Source organism: Ursus arctos, unplaced genomic scaffold (genome assembly GCF_023065955.2).
Source record: "Ursus arctos isolate Adak ecotype North America unplaced genomic scaffold, UrsArc2.0 scaffold_9, whole genome shotgun sequence".
Lineage (NCBI taxonomy): Eukaryota > Metazoa > Chordata > Mammalia > Carnivora > Ursidae > Ursus > Ursus arctos.
The window spans coordinates 59,268,347-59,283,475 of record NW_026623111.1 but is presented as its reverse complement, the minus strand read 5'-3'; the positions used below and the strand labels follow the sequence as shown (position 1 = coordinate 59,283,475).

Below are 15,129 nucleotides of genomic sequence, written 5' to 3'. Positions count from 1 at the left end.
AGATCTAAGGGAAGTAGAACATATCTCAACCTACCACAATTTAAAAATCTAGACTGACTTCTGCTGCCACTAGCATACTTTTGAATCATTTTTAGCATGTATACAGGGAAAGGCAACTTATTTAATAGCTTCTAATTACATTTCACTGAAGCTAACCTACAATTTTAAGAATTCCAAAAACCATCATTGGGCATCTACTATGTGCAAAGAACGCTACTTTTACAGAAGTTATGCATTCCTAAAAGGAAAAAAAAAATGTATAGTAATTGTGGCCCAGAGATGAGCCATGGCTGTGAGATACAAAAGAGGCAGTGGGAAAGATTCAGGCATCAGAGGGCAGCATGGAGCCTCACCACAAGACATCATATCGCAGGTACACTTAAGACCTGCTGAAGCTTTAGTCATTTCTCTTCTGACCATCCCCCCTGTGAGGTGAAGGAATTATACCTCAACTGCCAGTTAACCCAATGACTCAGGAAAGGATAGGAGAAACAGAAAGGAGGAGAAGGCAGGAACCCTTCACAGAAGCCAAAATGAGGCAGGTGGCCATAATTCTGCCAACAATGCCCAAAACAAGCAGAGATCTATTTCCTTTCAGCTGCTTTGTGTGAGGTGGTGCTGGGCTGGCATTCTTCCCGTGAGATCTGCTGTAGAAATCTTACCTGTTGGAGCGGGAAGGAAACTGGAGTTCAGCCTGCCTAACTTTCCCATTTGATAGATGGAGACACTGAGGAGAAGGGTGGTTAAGTGCCTTGCCCTAGTGGCGGGGCTGGGCCACACTAAAGAATCAGATTCCTGGTCCAGTGTTTAGTCACTCTGCAATGCTGCTACCAAGAAAAGCTTTCAGAAAAATTACTGGTAGGTTCTTCCTAACTTGAGGACTTACACTCATTGTTGCATTTATCTCCGCCACCGTTTCTTCATCTGTGGGGAACTGATATATCTGGACTCCATTGCTGACTAGTTCACTCATGATCTTACTCTTGAATTTGTGCAGTTCGTTTTTGGCGATGGTGTCAGCTTTTGCAATTATTGGAATGATGTTCACCTACAAAACAAACACATCCATTTTTACACAATTCCAATGTAAGAAAAATAAGACAAGTGAATGAAATATAATAAACAACAAAAACTGTAAACTTCACCTAAAAAATAGAGATGATACTGAAAATCACTTTCTGCCCAGATGCAAAATTAAGAAGATATGGGATAATCTTTTCGCTCCACCTGTGAACACTTTTACTCCCTCCCTTCCGGCACTGAGAGCATACTTGTAATTTCCTCTTCTGTGCTACCGCATTTTTTTTTCTTTTTTTACCGAGTAGAAGGAAGTGTTACTCTATGACAAATAGCAATAACAAAGAAGCCTATTCTTTGAGTAACCAACCACTCCTTTTCGACCCCTCCCAAGCTACTTGAGGAGCTTGATTTTTACATGTTCCTAACAGTGTGATCGCCAAGACTGTGTTAGTTAGAACAGTTGAATATCCAACTCGCCCAGGATAACATCATCTTTTTTTTTTTTTCCCTAATGACTGCTAGGAGTGGAGAACCTATGTATTCACCAAAACAAAAACAGTTTCACCTACTCCTAAAATTTTCAAAATCATACCAACCAATTCCTTGGAAATACCAGCTTCTATCACATTACTTCTTCATGCCAGAATGAGACCTAGTGCCAAAGGTAAGGCTCACTTTCAGAGCACAGGCTACAAAGACCAGGAAGAAGGCAGAGTTTGACAACCGTGGCAGAAAGCCCAGAGTGAGAGCCAGGGACACCCTCAAGCACCAGCCCCAAACCCCAATGTCAGTCATTCTTCCAACTTTCCCCAGCATTGTCCACACAGCACATTTTTTAAAATTCCTATTTTTAAGATCAACTTTCTTCCACCCCATGGTAGGTATAGAGGCTTCAGTAAGACACTACTGACATCTGATACCTGGGGCCGTGCTCTCCATCCAGCTCAGGGGAAAGAGGGACCGGCTCGGTGAGAAAGCCATCCTAGCAAGACAATGAGGGAGTCTTTAGGGAGGTTTTCTTGGTCATGTCTGCCTTCCTTTGCTTCTCCTTTTATTCCAAGAGCCAAATCAAAATCCCTGATACATCACAATGAGAAGACACATGGATAGAAAAACCTCTTTCACCCCTCATTCCTCCCCCCACTCCTACCCTCCTCAGGCTTGGGCTCATCCAGCAAGTCACAGACTGAGAAAAACACTGATGCGAAGACGACGTCTGGGTCAGGACCCGAGCAACAACACGCTTCCCATTGTTCTTACTGGCTGTTGTTCTTACTGGCTATCTTCCGTACACACTTAGCACTCAGTTAATGTTACACAGACAAAAGGGCAGAGCTCCACAGCTTCTTGGGCCAACTTGATCAGAGTAGATAGAGGAACCAAACAATTTAGATTTAACATCTTCCTTGGTGGCAGGTACTTGAAAATCTTTTCTGAAATTATCATATATTTGTGATTTATAGAGCTAAGGGCCTGAACTCTACATGTTGCTTCTATCAAATACCGTTTTCAGACGCTACCCAGCGTGCCCAGCTGTGCAGCAACAGCGATTCTTTGAAAGCAGTTTCACCTGCTCTCTGGGGACTTTTTTTTGTTTTTTCCAGCTGTGTTTGCTTTGCTTTATTGTCTTTCCCTTTTTAACGCAACTCTAGTAAGCATAACCCTGTTGCTGAATCTTAGCCTGGCGTGGTCCACAGACGTGGCCTCAGTCACGATCCCGCCTGCTGCCCTGCAGCCAGGACAGCACAGGGAGCCTGCCTCACGGCCCAGATCCCTCCACCGTCCGTGGCTAACTGCCGCTGAAACAAATGCGACGGAGAAGGGTTTCTATTTGTTCTCCGGAGAGCACTCCAGCGGCAGTAATCCCTTCATGCCATCCGTCCGTGTGTCTGAGCATGCTGGAAGCCGAGGAGCCTGGCTCTGCGCCTGCCGGCGCCTCGGCGGCCAGTTCACACAGAAGCCTTGGGGACAGGCTGGTCTTCTACGTGTTCTCTATCATGTTCCTCCGGAGAGAAAGCATCTTTCCAACAGTGTTGTTTAGATAAAAACTAACACCCAACGAAACCCTCTAGAGACGATAAGACTCTTCTTGAAAACCAAAAGGAGGTTAGAAGAGAAAATACCACAGCTTCTCTTCGGGGTCGTTCCCACTGTCATTTGCTGCTTTGTTTTCAGAATGAACTGTCTTCCATTTATTTCGAAAGGAAAAATCAAATTGTAAAGTAGATCACTAAATGTTATCAAACTTCTCAGTACTTTCCTTCAAATGTTGGGAAAGGGAGAGGTTATTAATGTGGAAAGCTCAGGCGTCAAACAGAAACTACTTTTTAAAAACACTTGGGTGCAGTTCAGTTTTAAATCTAAGGAGCTGGACTGTCCTTATCACCTAAGTAAAAAAAAAATTTAATACCCTTTTTTTTCACTCTAAACTTCATATTAAAAGCCAAACTTTTAAAGACCTTTAAAAAAGAAATTTAGAGAAAGCTTTTAAGAAAATAAACAAATTGTGACTTCATGTTTCAAGCTCCCTAAATTTAACCCTTTCTGTGACCTTTTAGGTGCCTCCACTATGTAATTCCCCAGCCCTCGTCAGAGTACCCACTGGTGCTAATTTAAGAACTAAAAATACCTGGTAAAGAGCTCCATGGTTTTATTTGTGTGTTTGTTTTATTTTGTTTAGCCTAACATCCAGAGGTTTTGAAGCATTTTTCTCACATTGCTAAACCCTATTGTTCTGTAAACCAGAAAAGACAATTACGGGGTTGGAGGAAGGGGGAGGGATGAATAGGCAAGAGTGCAGAGCAGTTTTAGGGCAGGAAAACTACTCTGTATACTATCATGATGGATACAGGTCTTTATAGATGTGCCCAAGCCCACAGAATGTACACCACCAAAAGGGGACCTTAATATAAACAATGGCCTTTGGGGGCGGAGGCGCCCATGTAGGTGCACTGACTGGAACAACGTGCCCATCGGGTGAGGGTGTTGATGTGGGGGCAGGGGTATTCGGGAATCTCTGTACCCTCCTCTTAACTCTGCGGTGAACCTAAAACTGCTGTGAAAAACAGTCTTGTAAGACAAAACAATACAACCGAATGACATTAAGAGGAGAAAATAAATCAGAGCCTTCAGATAAAGGTGATCTAAAAGGAGAGGGGACGGTGGCCAGAGTGGCAGTGGGTACCTTGCTGTCCAGCTTTTTCATGGTGACTAGGTCCAGAGACTTCAGGGAATGGCCGGTGGGGGCAATGAAGTAGAGGCATGCGTGGATCCTGGTGTCGTGGTAGTTGAAGAGAGAACGTTTGATCTTCAATTCCTCTTGCAGGTAGGCCTCAAATTGGGCATCGATATATTCCACTATCGGCTTATAGCTAGAATGCAGAAGAATGTTTTGTAAAACACATCTTCACATCAGCATGTTTCCAGTCTTAAACCTCTCATGCAGGTCAGTGCAGGACAATCCTTCAGTAAAATCTTCAGTGGCTCCCTTGCTTAAGAGCTGAAGCCCCCAGTGCCTAACCTGGGCATCCCAGGCCTTCCATCCTCCGTTCCCTGAACACCTCTGAATCTCCTCTCTCCCACTCCCTCCCTGGCTCACCGCTCCTGTCCCAAGCACACACACAAAGCTTTCATCTGCCTTTGTTCACGCTAGCCCCCCTACCCGGAACAGGCTTCTTCCTAGTATTCTCCTGGCTAACATTCATCCTTTAAAACAGAGATTATAAATATGTGAACCATGCTGTCACTTCCCATGGCAGACATTGCTAAGAGATTGTGGCATTCCTTCCTGCTGGGCTGAAACGGAGTCTCAAAATCTGTCTTAATAAAGTGACTTTGACAGCCTCTGCCAACTGATTGACTTTGGTGCACAAAAGGAAAGTGGTTTTTGATTTCAGGCAATAGCATCACCTAGTGGGAGCTCTTCCCCAGTTGTCTGCCCCACCCCTCCGGAGATGAGGGGCGCTCGGTGCTCTCATCTAGCCCTGTGCTCCTTCCACAGCTTCATCTATAAACTGAGGGGCCTGCGTGATTAGGAGCTTCAAGATTACTTCCAACTCCGAAATTTTATGATTTGAAGGTGAACTCTGTAACCCTTTCTTCTCAACAAATCATAATTCAAATCTGTTTTAAATAATTACATTATGATTCTATTAACTGACCATAAGCATTAATAGCATACTGGGAATATGCATTCGATAAACCAGATGTTCTCCAGGGACTCAGGAATACATTAAGTAGGTCACTGTGGAAAAGCTATAAACTTTCAGGTCTCCAGGGGACTGCTCAGAAGTCAGTGTTAGCCGCAATGAGACTGGTCTACTAGGAACACAATGGGTTAATTCTCCCCAAACTTACTACCCTGCTGAGGAATGACTTAAGCTTTAAGAAAAATAAAAACCTTTCAACACTTAGCTCCCCTGACTCATATAGTAAACTGAAATCCTTGAAAGGGAACTAGGAATCTTTGTAATGTGGATGACAGCAGACACCCTAAGAGAACAAACAAACAAAACAAAAAACATATGTATAACCAAAAATCGAAAGCACTCAGAAAAAAGTTTCTTGATATTTTTCCTTGGTGATTCATCATAATCCACCGATTCAATCTGAGCAGACAAAATCTCTAGGGGTTTAAAGAAAAAGCAGGATATGCCTCCGTAATAATAAAGTTCTAAATATGACAACAGAAATCCCAATAAATTCTAATAGAAAGAATGAGCAAGTGATAAGTTTCTTCTATGTTTCTCACTTTAAAACACAGGCAGGTATTACACAACAATAATATCATAGGATAGTGGTTAGAAGCATGGATTTAAGCCAAACCAACTCCCACTCCACAATTCACTACATATGTGACCTTGAGCAAGTTACTAAACATCCCTGTGTCTCAATTTTCTCATAGGTAAATCAAGGACAAAAAAGTACCTATATCAGAGAGCTATTGTGATAAATAAGCTAATATATCTAAAGGACTAGCACGTAAGAGTAAGATATAACTATTTCACAGTAATATAATAAAAAATAATAAACAACAAATAAGAGAAAAGCAAGCCTGACTTTCTAGAAAGAGAAGCAGGGGAAAAAGGATCCGGCTTATGGTAACCATTCTGCTACTGAGCTCATGCCCTGCAGGGAAGGGGACCGGGCCACTCCACCGAGGTCCACCCCTGTCAGTCCAAGGCCTGATCTTTGCGTCTCCGGACGCTGAGGCATGTGTTTGGGGAACCATGGTCTTTCTCCAACACCCTCTTAGAAAAGGAAAGGAAAAGCAGCTCACAAGCAGTTGCTCCTTCCTGCCTCACCAGTTCCTGATTTTCAGCTCCTCAGCACCTCCTCCCCAGCAGTGCTCCAAGTATGTTTCTGCTTTCTATTAATTTCCCTCTTGCCTCTGGTGTTGATTCTGGTCCTCCAAGACCATGCGAGGCATAACATCTCTCCTTTTCCAATGAGGAATGCTTTCTGCCCTGGATTCAATATATCCCAAGAAATCTTTTGTCTCTTACATCTTGGGTTTCCTTCTGCCTGCCCCTGTCGGGGAGCTCTGGCTAATCTTCCGGTCTCCTTCTTTTCCCTTTATGTGATCTCCATGAAAAATCACATTTATTCCTGTGTTTTACTTACCATCTAAGGGATGGTAATTCATAAATCTCTGCTTGTAGCCCAGATCTTTCACTCAAATTTCAGCCCCATCTATCCATTTGCTTACGAGGTATCTCCATTGGCTCTTCTAAATAAACGTGTCCAAGACGGGACTCTTCATCTTGCCCCCAAACCCACACTTCCCTGTATTCCTTCGCTTGGTGAATGGCAGAATGGCACCCCATGTACACCACCCCGGGACCTCCTCTTCTACTCCTCCCCGCCACACACACACAATCAATCATAAAATTCCTAATTTTAACTTCTAATTGTTATAACAAATCAAAAGAAATGTACTCCCGGAGAACTATTTACCAAAATCATTCCTTGTAGTTTAAATCAGCCAGTAGTTTTGTATTGCCCTTCATAATCCTTTAAACAAATGATCTGCCCCTCCTCTCCTACTCCTTTCCACTTCTTATCTATATTCACAATCATAAAGATAAGGAAGTTTAATCTCAATTCTGCCTTTTGCCAGTTTCCATTCTTACAGAAAGGACACCCATTTATTTTCTGTTTGGCCAATTCCAACTTCTCTGGATTGTAGTCATACCAAGCAGAGGAAAGTGGAGAAGGGCAAATCAAATCTAGTCCTTACATTGTCACATCATTTCCTTTTAAGGCATGGGGATAGTCCTTTTTACCCACAACTCATTTTGTTCATATACCCCCAGTCACAGAATTCACAATAAAATACAGAGGCTGACCCTGAAACTGATGGAAAAAATATTTTATACAATGTTTTCTATCCACCCAAGCTACCTACTGATCATTCCTGCAGAAGAACCAACACCACTGTTGAGGGACTGACTCTCCATTTTATATATGGCCAGATACCTACCATCTATTTTTCTCTATCTTGCTGTTAGTTAAAATTGTTTTCCTTATCTCTCAACTACCTCCATCAGAAACTTTAGTAAAAACAGAAATTAAAGAGCTATTGGGCCACTTCACTACCCTTTTGTAACTCTGATACAAAGATCTGGTGAGTTTGAAGATTTCAATTATTCATGCTTTTCAGGGCTGATTATCATTACAGTTAGTTATATGCCATTGACATTCTATCTCCCATTTCCCAAATGTGGGGCAAATGAATTATTCTATTTCCAGTTCCATGACAAAACTTGGTTTACCTTCTTCTCCAGACTCCTTCCCTTCTTCACTGAAGAGTACAGACAGCAAAGCAAAGAAGCTCTTAACCCACGAAGAGTTAATCATGCTATTCAACATAACAGGAAACCTTACCAGATCTCTCTTCCTGCCTCCTTCTAGCTAGCTCAGTCCCAGGCAGATACTCACGCAGGAATGCTGACATGACTGAAGCCTACATAAACAAGCCGGGACTTTCTTGAAGTCCTGCATTCATGGCAGAAAAGCTTGCCTCAGCCCCAAAGTAGTAAAAATAATCATGGGTTTAGAGAAATAGCACATTGCTTTCCATATGGTTACATATCAATGCAAAAATATGTGTATCTCACTTCCAATTCTTGTATGGAAGCAGACTGTCCGAAAAAAAAAAAAAATTAAACAATAGTAATTCAGGTTTAGAGTCAACAGTGTCAACAATGCCTTCTGGGGCACAGAGTTCTAAATGCCATTTAAAGAGGTTATGCAACAGCTGTCAAGAAATTTCAGAAGAAAAAAAATATTTGGTATCTAGGTTAGGTTAATATCACACTTCCTCTCTTCTAAATCTCCTTGGAAACTATTATTTGACCCAAATGAGTCAGATAATTTCTTAAAGAGGCCTCCAGCTGCAAATACGAGAATCAGTATTGTAATAGCCACTTGCTGTTCAGTGCCGGCCAGTGGAAACCACCAGGCTGGAGGAAAATCGCCACTTGGGGAGAGGTAATTCAGTGCAGCCACTGAGGCAATGGCTCTGAGCAGGAAGAGCACACGGAGTTTTAGCAGAAAGATGTTGGAAGATGGTTCTCATTCTTGCAGGAAGGCATCCTGAAAAGGTCCGGTTACTGCCTTGCAATCAGGGACTGCACAAGCATGACATCCTCCAACCCCAGGGAGAAACCTGTGTGGGTCGGACAGAGGGCGATACGGCTCGCTCTGAGTACATGGTGATTGCCCAATGACAGGGAACCCCTGCTCTCTCCCCAGCCCCCCAAATGCACCTGTGTTCTTGTTCTTGTTGCCAAGGCCTTCCCTTCATCTATTTCACTTGGTATTACAAACAGCCTTCAGGCAGTAACTTCTCCATCATTCCTTGGCATTGAGGTCATAAATTAAGAGCAACAGCTCAGCTGCAGGGTCTGAGCTTAGCGGTCCCCCACCCCGTACAATGTACAGATAGTTCATTTTGACCAGATGCGAAATAAAATCCTTCTCACTACATCTAACAATTGCTCCTGTTATTACAGGACAATGTTTATTGAAGACCATTTAAATTGCTCTATAGATAAAATGGAGCTCAGTGCTCAGCTAGAGAATGAATTAAATATTTCGTTCTAATTACTATGGTGCTCATATATATCAGAATAGTTAAGATATCTCTAGGCAATACACATTCTAGATAGAAATAGTTCAAGTTCCTCTTTATAAAACACATGCACATAATATACACAGTTTTGAGGGAAATTTAAGAAAGAAAGAAAAAGAAAGAAAGAAAGAAAGAAAGAAAGAAAGAAAGAAAGAAAGAGAAAGGAAAAGAAAAGAAAGAACGAACCCTGGTACTAATAAAATTTCTGAGTCCTAAGCAAACATATCTTACTGATTTGGTGTTTTATTCCCATTATGTTGTCACTGCATAAAAATGTCTCTGGAAGCCCCCGTCTAGAGTCATCTTTGGACCTGGGACAATTTTAACTTTCTCTAACTTCTTTTGAAAATGAATACAATATTTAAAATAGTCATAAGATATTTGATGTTAACAATGATGAATAGGATGGAAGATCTCGAGAAGGAGTGTGAACAATATCTGGGGACCGACGTTAACGAATCAGTTGAACACCAGGAAGTTTTAAGGTTAACAACTACCCTCAAATTAAGGCATACAGTAACTCAGAGAGCAGAGCCAAACTTACTTGGCTTTATAAATTGAGTATGTATTTTATAAAAATAAAACCTAACTATTATTTTATAATGAAATCTTCAAGTTTATGTGAACAGGTTTTAATGAATGAATACGTAAGACGTACAGGTAGTAGCCTCTATCTACATACAAACTATTGGAACACAATTCTTAGAAAATATTTTATTTCTTAAGCAGGTTAAACACATCCTTTCTTCCACATATATAGTTTATTGTACGTATTACTTCATTAGCTTAACAAATCCCACTGGATAGAGAGGGGAAAGTTTAATCCAGTCGACCTAAATTCCTCATTAAACTTGACTGAAACCACAATCATTCAGACTCGATTTGGCAATTCTGCACCCAGCATGCTGCCCACCCCTCTTAGCAGCCTAGAGGAAGACCCAGACACTTCACAGAAGGACTCACAGTGCCTCACACCAAGCACTCACATCAATAGCAAGATCCAGTCCCAGCTGGAAATCAGGATTTTTCCAGGACATCTGCCATAAAAATGCTTTCTTCGCTTTGAGGTTTTAGGAGCTAATATCACTTTGACCAAAGACTTCAAAATACAGGATGACCCCTTATTACCACATCCTCTTCCAGGCCTTGCCTTCCACAGTGTCCTTCCTTAGGCCTCTGCCTAAGAATAGTACTGTACACAGTAGCCCACATCTAGTGACATTCCCTTAAAGTGAGATAAACTGCCACGGTCCCATTGCTTGTCACTGGCAGAATCCAGGCTATAACCCAGGTCTCCTAAATCCTGGGCTGTGGCTTCTAACAGATGATTTCTCATCAACTCTCAGTTTTCAATGAAATCCGTAAGAATTTGGGGATTAAGTCAAATATCCCAATCCGCCTCAGGGACTAAGAGAGCATGGCAGATGCTCATTGCAAATTCCTCTACTCTTTAATGCCTTCTCATTTTGCAGAGTTGCAAAAAACAAAAACAAAAACCACGTTTCTCAGATTCTCTCAGCTAGAGTTCTAGATGACGTTTAGTTTCCACCAAACCAATGCAGCCTTACAAGACCTAGAGGCAGGGGGTGAGCAAAACATGGCAGAGGCCACGCACAGGCCACACCTGTTCCCCTTGCAAGTGATGGTAAAGGCATTTGCTTATCTGGGACAGAACTGGTGGAGGTTCTAGGGACCTCCCCCCCAGTGTCACAGGTACCAAATTACATAAGGTGACTGGTGGCAGGGGCTTCTGCCAACCATCCTGTAGAATTGTTGGGTGATTGCTTTTCCTGCTGGGAAAGCCCCCAAATCTAGTTCCATGACCCTCTGGAAAAATGCCACAAGCTAATTTATTCCTTCTAAGAAATCCATTTTTCCCTTAAAGTAGCTGGAATCAACTGTGTTGTCTGGTTCTGACCTCAGGGAAGAACATTCTAAGAAAATTTCTCAGAGAACAAGAATGCCTTTTCTTTTAGGCAACAGAAGACCAGCCCCATAACTAGTGAACATTTAGCCTTTGGATTTACGGAGGACAGGTCCTGCCATCTCCTGATCCGTTTATATCCCCATGAGATCCCAAGATGTACCTGTCATCTTTATTTATCTGGTCTCCAAATCCCACAGTGTCGACGATGGTTAACTTCAGCCGTACATTGCTTTCCTGAAGCTCGTAACTTCTGGCTTTTAACCGGACACCTGGTTCATTGTGAGTAGCTGGGTCACTTTCAAATTTGGTGTTGAATAAAGTGTCCATTAATGTGGATTTGCCGATGCCCGTCTCACCTACATGACCACAAGGGAAACATAAGAGAATGTGTCAATGCCTCTCGGACACCAGTTCAATTCATCAGGAATTTCTCATACTCATAACTGTAAAATTTTCATGGAAGTATCACCAGAAATCCCACTACAAAAAGATAGTTCCTTACATGTGTGATCTATCAAATATGTCCCTAAATATGCCTTAATGAATTACAGAAACCGTTTAGCATAAAAGATCTTGCATTTACAGATCAAGATGTTCTCCTTAACCTCTGGACAGAGAAAAAGAACCTGCAAGCTTGCCTGTAGCAGTGTGTGCATTACAAAGACACAAACCGTATCTCTTTCTCTCCTAAACATTGGTGTGTAATATTACATCACTTTAAAAAATACTATATTGTTTGTTTCTGTTACCAGGGGAAAAAGAAGACTAATCCCATTTATATGATCTGATGTAACCAAATTATGGGATACCACCTAATGTTGTTGAAAAGAATTACATTTTCAAAACAACACTCAACAATAACAGCAATGCAGTTAGAGTTACTGAGGGCTTACTTTGTGCCAGGCCCTATAGCAAGGGCTTCCAATGCATTATCACACTTAAATCCCACTACTATCCCCCGGGAAATAGGCACTCTTGTCTCCTCCATTTCACAGATGGGGCAGGAAGGCCTCTCTAACTTTAAGGAACTTGTCTATTGTCTAAAGTCACATTGTTCTATGGCAGAGCCAGGATTTTCACCCAAGTTTGTGTGGTTCTAACACCTACACTCAACCAACACAACATCCTGACTTTACTATTAGAGAGAAAACCCACACGTGATATTCTCCAGTTATAGTTACAATCCGTAGGACTCCTCCATATTACTTCCATGTTTCCTTCCCTATTCAACTGGAATCAAGATGGGAAACATTTATTAGATCGTCTTTCCAGTTTCAGGGTGACACCTGAGATGATGAAAGTAAATGAGGTTAAGCAACCTGCAACAATGGCCTTGTTAATTCACATCGACAATTGAAATCGGTGTTTGCTGAAGCCCTAACATGTGCAAACGAGAGTGGCAGGGACCTGGGACCACTGCACTGATCAATAAAGGAGACCCAAATGTGGAGCAAGAAGAACGTTAGCTAGGCCTCTAAAACAGAGTCAAGCAAAACTCTCTCTTAATCCTAATTCTTATGTTGAGTTAAAGATAGCTGGCAATGAGAAAGAACCTACCCTTGGTGGTGGTGGTGGTGGTGGTGGTGGTGGTGGTGGCGGCGGCAACTGAGTGTGATAGTGGAAAGAGGGAGGCAGAAATCAAGAAACAGGATCCATAAGAATGCCTTTGTTTTTCAAATCTGGAATATTTCCCAGTTACACTTCCAGTTCAATTTAAACATGCCAACATGTTGCAGCTCTTTCAACAAATTCAAATTCCATGAGGTTCCTCTTCTAAAGGGTTGCTATAAAGACTTTTAGGATGGTGACAATTCTATGGGAAAAAGAGCTCTGGGATTTGTAGCCTTCAAGCAACTGTCCACTGTAATGACAGAATCCACTTACTAATTAGAGGTTCTGTAATACTCATTACTTTCAAACACAATGTGAAAGTGAAGTAGGATGGAGCCTTTCTGGATTTGAGCTTTCTCTACTTAGAAGCTTTATGTGTTTTACCACTGGCTATAACGATTCACTTAAAGAATAAGAACTGTTTAAGTACATTTACCTTACTCTTGAACTTTTCCCATTAGGCAGGCCCCTGATACATGTAAGAGCAAAGTGAAGCCTCCTTCATCAGGCTTCACTCAGCCAGTACTTTATCCAGTGCCTACCATGTGCCAAGTTCTGGGAATACAACAATGAACCAGCTTGACAGGTGTTCTTGCATTGCTTAGAATCTGACCTGGAATGTGACTGAATCCCAATCAGACTCTAATTTAGTATTACAGAATGATATTCTAAGTGTCTGCCATAACTACATGCCCCTTACGAGTAAGACATTCCCTGTGACCTTGCTAGTGACCACAGGTAGACTGGACCAGGGCTAGGCCCCCGACCAAAGGTACCCATAGCAGCCTGGTCACTAGGCTCTAAGAAAGTGCTCCATGCTGGACAGTGACCCGTCCATCCAATCAGAACTTCTCTCTTTGGGAGTTTGAATGAGAGATACACAACCCGCACACAAAGCAACAGCATGGAAAAGAAAAGACACACAAAGGGAAGTGAATAAGCAGAGGCCTCAAGGCAGAAAAGGCTGTGAGTACATAGAAGACGTAATGCCGATAAGACAGTTAGTTGGGAATACAGGAGGAAGAGAGCGGATAGACACAAGAGAGCTTAGCATCCGAGACGTAAGTACGTACTATGTGACAAGCATGGGCTCTGGGGACAAAATGGTGAATAAAAAGCACAACTGACACTGACTGAACGTCTATAATATCCTGAATGTCATTCCAGATCTCCACAAAGTCTGGATGTATAACAGTTGAGACTGTTTCCTGTCTTCCTTACTTTCCTGAACGTTCTTACGAAAAAAGCCCATCGAGGGCCGTCTGGGTGGCTCAGATGGTTAAGCATCTGCCTTCAGCTCAGGTCATGATCCCGGGGTCCTGGGATCTAGCCCAGGTTGGGCTCCCTGCTCAGCGCGGAGCCTGCTTCTCCATCTCCCTTTGCCCCTCCCCCCGCCCCTGTGTTCCCACTGTCTCTCTCAATGAATAAAATCTTTAAAAAAAAAAAAAAAAGCCCATCAATAAAAGATATCTAGTCTCTGCTCCCTAATGTGATAGAGCTCAACAGCTGATATCCACGATTAATGGCTTAACAAAATAACTTTGAGCAAAACAAAGGTTCTGTGTAAAGGATACAGAAACAAACAGGGCTCTCACTCTTCGATACTTAGAATCTGGTAGGCAATTCAATACTGCAGTCGCTGGAGTCATTTTCAGTATCTGCTACATGTGTAAGTTTCTCAAGTGCAACAAAGTTCTTTTCCAGATTTACCCATTTTCAGAACATGAACAAACGAACAACATCAGAACTACCTTCTAAAGGTCTCTGCACAAGATTAAAGTTTCTCTCAGTACAGAGTGACCCATTTAACTTTCATCTTTCCCTAAGAACAGCAATAAAGACTTCAATTTACATGGTAAGGATTCCAGGTTACCTAGACAGGACTGAAATTACCATCTCATTTTACTAGGCTGAGAATTAGTTAAGCACATGTGAATCAGGAATATCGTGCTGCCTTTTTTTTTTTTTAAGGCAAGGTAATTTTAATTGTCATTCACATTAACGTGGAAATTATGAACAATTAGCATTCCAGGCACTACTTATAGCACAGGGTTAATCAATGGGTTAGAAAAACCACTGTTCCTCCAAATTTCAGAGTGCTTTGCTTTCCATTTCTATGCTCTGTGCTTTTAAGGGCCGTAATTAGACACAGCTACTCTCGCAGCAGTGTGATTCACCAAAAGCAGTTGAAAAGGAAATGACAGATTTTGGAATAAGAGGAATTACAGAACTAGGGGAGTTCTGAGTGCAGCAGTTTCTGAGGCCTCTCTCTATCCTCGGAAAGCAGGGCATCTTCTAGAATTCTGAGATACCCAGAAGAGCAAAAGGCTTCATTCTAACCGAGTAACTGAAAGACATAGGTTTGAATTCAAACCCAACAACCATAACAATATTTTGAGAAAATAAATGACTAACACCAACTTTGAAGCATTTCAGA

General features: G+C 42.0%; 1 protein-coding gene across 3 annotated transcripts in view; it reads right to left on the bottom strand.

Annotated features, from left to right (window-relative positions):
* The window catches only part of SEPTIN11 (septin 11), an 88,182-nt gene that overhangs the window by 23,675 nt on the left and 49,378 nt on the right, over positions 1–15,129 (bottom strand). For all 3 annotated transcript variants that reach the window (XM_026509911.4, XM_026509913.4, XM_026509912.4), the window contains exons 3-5: positions 11,242–11,437; positions 4,205–4,391; positions 887–1,048 (exon numbers count right to left, since the gene is read on the bottom strand). In XM_026509911.4, coding sequence (XP_026365696.1) covers positions 887–1,048; positions 4,205–4,391; positions 11,242–11,437 — 545 coding nt within the window. The remainder of the gene's footprint in view (positions 1–886; positions 1,049–4,204; positions 4,392–11,241; positions 11,438–15,129) is intronic.